This window comes from Chrysochloris asiatica, unplaced genomic scaffold, assembly GCF_000296735.1.
Source record: "Chrysochloris asiatica unplaced genomic scaffold, ChrAsi1.0 scaffold00642, whole genome shotgun sequence".
Classification (NCBI taxonomy): domain Eukaryota; kingdom Metazoa; phylum Chordata; class Mammalia; order Afrosoricida; family Chrysochloridae; genus Chrysochloris; species Chrysochloris asiatica.
The window spans coordinates 75,950-83,122 of record NW_006409160.1 but is presented as its reverse complement, the minus strand read 5'-3'; the positions used below and the strand labels follow the sequence as shown (position 1 = coordinate 83,122).

Below are 7,173 nucleotides of genomic sequence, written 5' to 3'. Positions count from 1 at the left end.
ACTGAATATTAAGGTTATTGCTATAAATAATATAGATTCCTATCAGTATCTCAGTCATTTCAAGAATTATGCCAATTCATCATTGTCTGCACTTAAAGCACATTTGTATGCTTACCAGAAATCCTGGGTTAACATCTCCAACAGGATAAATGATAAATTGTGAGTATCAATTGTTATTCATTTACATTTTTTCTCTCTCTTGCTTCTCATAGTCACTCCTTGACTCACCATTTTCTCTTCTCTCCTCTACTTCTCATTGGCTTATTGAGAGACAAGTTAAATATGAGTAAATAATAAATTGGGAAAAGAAAAGTGTTCATACAACACAGGCTTCTTTTTCAATTATTACATTCAAAATCTCAATCCTAGGCATGTCAGTAAAGTTGATAGCTCATGGAAAATCAAAATGAGCAAATAACAGCCTCAGACCTTGCTGATGCCAAAAACACAGGCTAGTGCAGGAATGACTCTGCATACTGCCCACAGATTCAGTGTGTAGTTTGACAGTTTAAATATGTGTTAAAATATTATTACATATGGAATTGACTTCCTAAAAGAATGCAAAAAAAACCCAAAAAAAACTAGAAATAAAATTTGTGTGTATTATTGATATTCAACTAATAATTAATAACATATATTTTCATTGTCAAAAACTCAGACTTATATACTGTTTGTTCAGAGTATCTCAGTTACTGTTGTGGTTAAGTGTCATTGAGTGAATTCTGATTCATAGCGACCATGTGTAGAGTTTCTGAAGTAAAATTTCCTGAGAGCAGAAAGCCTCATCTTTCTCCCAGAGTGGCTGATTGGTGGCTTGACCTTATAGTTTGCAGTTCAGTGCTTATCCTACAGAGTTGCTGCATTTCCCTTACTCACTTTTGGGACAAATTATATGCATAATTCATTTTGCCTACATTGCAATATTTAATTTAAAAAATAAGAACAAAGTATATTTTTGTACATTTTAGCTTGGAATGTGTCCTTCAAATCTTTGAAGAAATGTCAAAGAACTGTTTGTTTTTAAATTTTGAAGCTTGAGAGAATCATGTAATATTCCAATCACCCCTCTAGAATTTTCTAGTGCCAGATATATCCTATTCACATGCCAATTTACAATTTACTTAAATTCACAATTAAAGTTTTTCAAACTCTAGCAAACGAGTTTTGAACATTTCATATTATCATATTCATTTTTTTTTATTTATAGAAATGTAGAGCTAAATTGTAGTGAAATAAATGAAAACTTAATTTTAGTTAAATAAATAGATCTTTCAATCAACAATCAACCCATCACATTTTCAGGTTAAGTCATTATTTATAAGTATTTTAGGTCCTAAGATACCAAAATATGTTTTTGTGGTAAGAAAATGATTCTGGTTCCAAAATTCCAATAATAAAAATAGTTCAACCAGAAATGCATCTATCATTAAATAACTTCAACCAACAGAAATTGTTTTAAGTAATAAATTAGTAAATAATTAATGGAGTGATGCTCCAGCTCTGGATCTATATATAGCAGTTTACCTAAACACCACACTCTTGTGACTCCTACTGTATTCAGACAGCTAGAATGAATGAAACAGATGATTGGTCACCCTGAACTAGAAAGATAGATTATCCTGTTGAGAAAAAGTGAAACTGTTAGTTTTCAGAGTTCTGTGTATGTTTCCACTTACATCTGCATAGATTAATAGAGTCATTTGTTTTCAGTAGCCCTGTTATTTCATTTTAAATTGTGAATATAATCGCCCAGTGTGGATAAATACATTGGGGATTACAATTTGTAGTGAATAAAATAAACTATGTAAAATATTCTTATATATATATATATATATATTCTATTAAACTATTTCATAAACAGATATTTTTCCATAGCCTAGAACCCATAATTATCAAAGTGAATAGTAATAACACCAGTTATATGGTGGAAATGGAAATAAAAATTAATTTTTGCTTTTGTAGTCTGAAAACAGTTTAAGCCTCATAAAATTTGCAATATTCTGAGAAAATCATAGCCTCCTATAACTATCCAGATTCTGTTTGCTCACCAACGAATAGCGTACAAAATTTATTCTAGAATGATACACATGTATAATAATTACCTATGTTAACTTAAAAATTTTGTCAGGAAAATATTTGACTTCTATTAAACATATTGCACCACAAATCAGTGCACAGAAAAAATACCATACAGACACAAACTTTAATGAAATAGACAAATGCGAATCAATAAATGTACTTAGGCTAATTTTTTTCCTTTTTTTTCCCATATTTTTTTAGTCATCATTTACTGTTGTCACTCCAAGTCCTAAACAAATCATACTAAAATGTGTAACTCCTCCATAGTGACTGAATTCCTACTTACAGCATTTTCTGATGTGTGGGAGATCAGAGTGTTGCACACCACGCTATTTCTACTGATGTATGTGGCTACTCTAACTGGGAACCTTCTCATAGTCACAGTAATCACCATTGATCAGAATTTTCATACCCCAATGTATTTCTTTCTTCGGAATCTGTCTATCCTGGACATGTGCTACATTTCTGTCACTGTACCTAAGGCATGTGTCATCTTCTTACTTAACAACAGAGTGATTTCCAAGGTTGGATGTGCAGCTCAGATCTTCCTTGTGTTTTTATGTGCTTATGCAGAGTTGCTGTTACTCACTATCATGGCCCGTGACCGCTATGTGGCCATCTGTCAGCCCCTCCACTACCATTTGGTTATGAACCCTCGTGTCTGTGTCCAGATGACACTGGCCTCTGTGGTAAGTGGTCTGGTCTTTGCAGGTGTGCACACTGGTAACACATTCCGATTATCCTTTTGTCGGTCCAATGTGATCCATCAGTTTTTCTGTGACATTCCCTCACTGCTGAAGCTCTCCTGCTCTGACACCTTAAGCAATGAAATTACAATTCTTACCTCTATAATAATATTGGGTGGAGGCTGCTTATCCTTCATCTCCATGTCTTATATTCACATATTTTCTACTGTTCTCAAGTTACCAATGAGAGGTGAACGAGGAAAGGCCTTTTCTACTTGCATCCCTCACATTCTCATAGTTTTTGTCTTTATCAGCTCAGGTGCGGCAGTGTATCTGAGGACAACCTCCAATTCATTTCCAGTCCAAGACTTGATCATGTCTGTGTTGTATTCCATTGTTCCCCCTTTCTTGAATCCTATTATTTATAGTCTTAGAAATAAGCAGATAATGGAAGCAATAAGGAGAATTATGAGGACAGTCACTCAATTCAGGAAAACTGTAAGATAATTATATCAAGATATGTATTCCCATTTTGATTGTGTCAGTTGAAAATGGTTCAAAATTAATGTTTTTGTATGTTTCTAACTTTGGGGGACCTAACTTAAATTATAATAGACAACTATTGTATTATTTGTTAGTAAAGAAAAAAATGCATACACAAATTTTTCCTACCAAAATTGGAATTCCTTGAATCATGTAGCATCACTAATAAAACATTTAACTGTTGTCAAACATTTACTTCCATGTATCCTCTTTTTAAAAAAGTCTATATCAACCACTTCACAGAAGAAAATCTGGCACTCTGTTTCTGTAAAATCTCCACCTTGAAACCTCTTTGGAGCAGTTCTACTTTGTTCTATGGGGTCACTATGACTCAGAACTGACTGACTAGCATAGAATAACAATAGAGTCCTAGAGTAAACTATATTAAATTTGTCTAATTGCTTAGCAAAATAATGCTCACAGTCAGACCTTTGTTGTTTTTAAGTGCCATTAAGTCAATTGTGAATCCCATAGACATCTTGTGAAAATGGGAAACTATCCTGTAAGGTAGACTTGTCTGCATTATTGATGGAAACAGATCACCAGGACTTTTTTTTTATGAAGCTGCTTGTTGGGTTCAAAATGCCATCTTTGTGGTTGGAAGCCAAGCACTTAACTAGTTGCACCATTAGGTATCCTTAATCTTGTTCTTAAAATATTGCTAAAACAAAAATTGTTGTTAAGTGCTATTGAACCAATTCTGAGTCACAGAGACCCTATATTGGTTTTCTGAGGAGTGGCTGGTGGGTTTGAACCACCAGCTATGTGGTCCAAATTGACCTTTCAGTCAATGCACTTTCTTGCATTGACACAACAGGACTACAAAATAAAACCACCCTTATTGACAGCTGAAGGCTGGTTATAAAATTATAATTTAAGATTTGTGTCTTTTTTTCTTTATAAGAAAAGAAGCATCCAAAGAAGGTGTTGTTGGTATAAAAAAGATCACATACACCTACCTTCCTAATGGACTCCTGGCATGGCAATGTAGGATAAGCTCTAGACTGCTAATCACAAAGTTGACAGTTGAAACCCACCTTGGAAATCCTACATAGGGTTGCTATGAGTCAGAAAAAAAACTCAACTGCACTTAACAACAACAACAACATACCTATTTTTTTTTTGTTTTATTGTGAATTATGTGACAGTTTACATGGGAGAACATTAGTTTTACATTCATCCTATAGTATATCATTTCATTGCTATGGTTACAATCCCCTCCATGCATCATCAACCTTCCAAAGGTTATACACTACAAGCATGCCCCTTCACACCCCTCTACCCCCCCCACCCCAGTCATCAGCACATAACCCCTTTTCCTCTCTGTGTCTAAAGTCCCCAACAGCTCCACCGCTCCACATTATCATCTCTGCCTCCATCTCAGGCATCATTGCTTCTCAGGGTAGGGTCCCACTCTCCACTCTTCTCCCTTGATGGTCCCAATGATCTCCGCTCTTAGGCTGAAAAGTTAATCACTCCCTTCCTTGCTAAAAAAGTCTACCTTTACAATTCCAACCCTCACAAGCAGTCCAGATAACAATTATTCACTGTTGTATCACAAAAGATCCAACTGGATTTCTTTTCATCAGCCCAGCCTAGACAGATTGTACATTACTCAGTGGAGATTCTACCTTCCTCCATGCCCTATGAATCTAGCTTCCCTCTTGAAAGGTTATAAGCCAGTCACTGCTTGCCTTCGTAGCCACCCCCCCCATTTTGAGTAGCTACTGTCCAAGTTGCCCATACTTGTCTACTCTGTGTATAGAAGGGGTGGAAATGATCCTTGCTGTAAGGCTTTGTTCCCTCTTTTGAGCTACTGCATCCATAGGTGTAGGTCAAGTTCATCATTGTATCAGATTACGCTTTTTTCCCTCTTCTTTCTTCTTCTGGTTGAGCTCTGATCATACAGACATTGCAGCCAGGTCAAGTAAGTATTATCTGCAATTGTGGGTGTTCTTATGCATATGCCCTCTCTTCTTATCAGCTGGATCCTTCAATCCCCACTCTAGTCCTTTGTGGCTATGTCACTGACTCTGGGCCTAAGAGTCCCCAGGTCTTGCCACACTGCTGGCCACCCAAGTCTTCACCCGGTTTCACAACAGTCTACTGAACATTGTAGGGCTTAGCTCACTGCCTCATTGCTGCTCCTCCCTCACTTCCCCTTTTGGCGACGAGCGTAGTGACCAATCAGAGCATCTATTCCCATTGAGTCTTTGTCCTGGAAGACCTCCCTATGTTTTACAAAAAGAGCCCTAGTAGTGCTTTGTGTTAGACACTGGGCTGCTAACCACAAAGTCAGTATTTAGAAACTACCAGCTTCTCCATGGGAGAAAGCGGAGGCAGTCGGCTTCCATAATTGCTTCTTGTAGTTGTTGTTAAGTGCTATTGAGTCGGTTCCGAAGAATAGAGACTCTGGATAAGGTTTCTGAGGAGTGGCTGGTGAACTTGAAATGCCATCTTCGCAGTTCAAACGGCTTTGTAGTCTGGCGCATTAACCCACAGTGCTACACCATAATGACTTAGAGTTTCAGAAAACCTGTACAGTAACTTTGAGTTGGAATTCATTTAGTGTCAGTGATTTGATTTGGTTGGGTTGGTTTGGTTAGTTTATACTTTCCATATTGTAAAAAGATAAATTTAAATTAAAAATACATATGTTTTACCTTAAAACACTATTGTTTTATGTCATCAAGTCTTTACAACTCATATCAACCCTATGTGCAACAGAATTAAACACTGTGGTGTCCTGTATGACACTCAAAATTATTGTTATACTTAAGCCCATTATTGCAATCTATATAGTTGAGTGTTTTCTTCTTTATTGCTAAACCTCTATTTTTTCAAGCATAATGTGCTACTCCAGGGATTGATCCCCTCTGGTAACGTTTATAAAGTATACATGATGACTACTCACCAACCTTTTTTCTAAGGAGTATTGTAAACGTGTGTCTTCTAATGCAGATTCTTTTGCTTTTTTTTTTGCTAGTGATGGGTACATTCAGTATTTTTCACCAACAGTACAATTCAAAGCTTAACAGTCTTTCTTCTTCCTTGCCCAACTTTCATTATGCATACTAAAATATATGAATGGTAGCTGTGATTTGTAGCATACCAATCATTTGTATATTTGAAAAGTTTATGATTTAATATTTTTGTTGAAATTTAAACTCTCTATGCCAAGGAAACTTAATTAAGGTAAATTTGATTAGTTAGTTTTGTTTTTGCCCACTTTATAATGTCTTGGATGCATATTCTTAATATATTAAGATGGTAAAATGATGAAATAAGTATTTAAGTAGTTAAATATAATTTCTTTTCATATATGTGGATCCATTATTCCTATAGTAACCTTTGAGATTTGTAACTAATATCCTCTGGAGAATGGCAAAATGATTGACCATATTGGGTAAGTAATTTTTAAAACATATGCAATATGCAATTATGACTTGGTTTTAATTTTGAGACACAAATTTCACTATTTAAAATTGGCACTGTCATTTCTGTTACTTTTGAGATTATTAACACCACAGGGTGCTGATGTGACATTAATTGATAAAATATAATAGTGGAAAATGCAATTATACAAAATTTACATTTCTAAATGTAGAAATGCATTGTGTATCTAGTATTATACAAACAATATCACTGAATAGAATAATGAGAGTAAAATAAATTTAAATAAAGGTTTTAGCATATAAGTGATCATGAAAATGGCACAGAACCAGGGAATTTTTGATCCAGTTATATGTATGTATTAGATATGTCTCGATGATAACTAAAAAAACAATAGCATAAAATAACATAAATTAGAGGATTTTTTTCAACAATTTAATTTAGAAAACAATTTCTCATGTAGATAACTATC

The 7,173-nt window shown here is 35.0% G+C and overlaps 1 protein-coding gene across 1 annotated transcript; it reads left to right on the top strand.

The window, feature by feature from the left end:
* Positions 1-2,327: 2,327 nt before the first annotated feature.
* LOC102817125 (olfactory receptor 14C36-like) lies at positions 2,328-3,272 on the top strand. The gene has a single exon (XM_006877858.1). The coding sequence runs from the start codon at positions 2,328-2,330 to the stop codon at positions 3,270-3,272; it is 945 nt and encodes a 314-aa protein (XP_006877920.1).
* Positions 3,273-7,173: the final 3,901 nt, after the last annotated feature.

Bases quoted from the DNA above. Each gene is read 5' to 3' on its own strand.
- LOC102817125 (XM_006877858.1), top strand. From the start codon at position 2,328: ATGTGTAACTCCTCCATAGTGACTGAATTCCTACTTACAGCATTTTCT.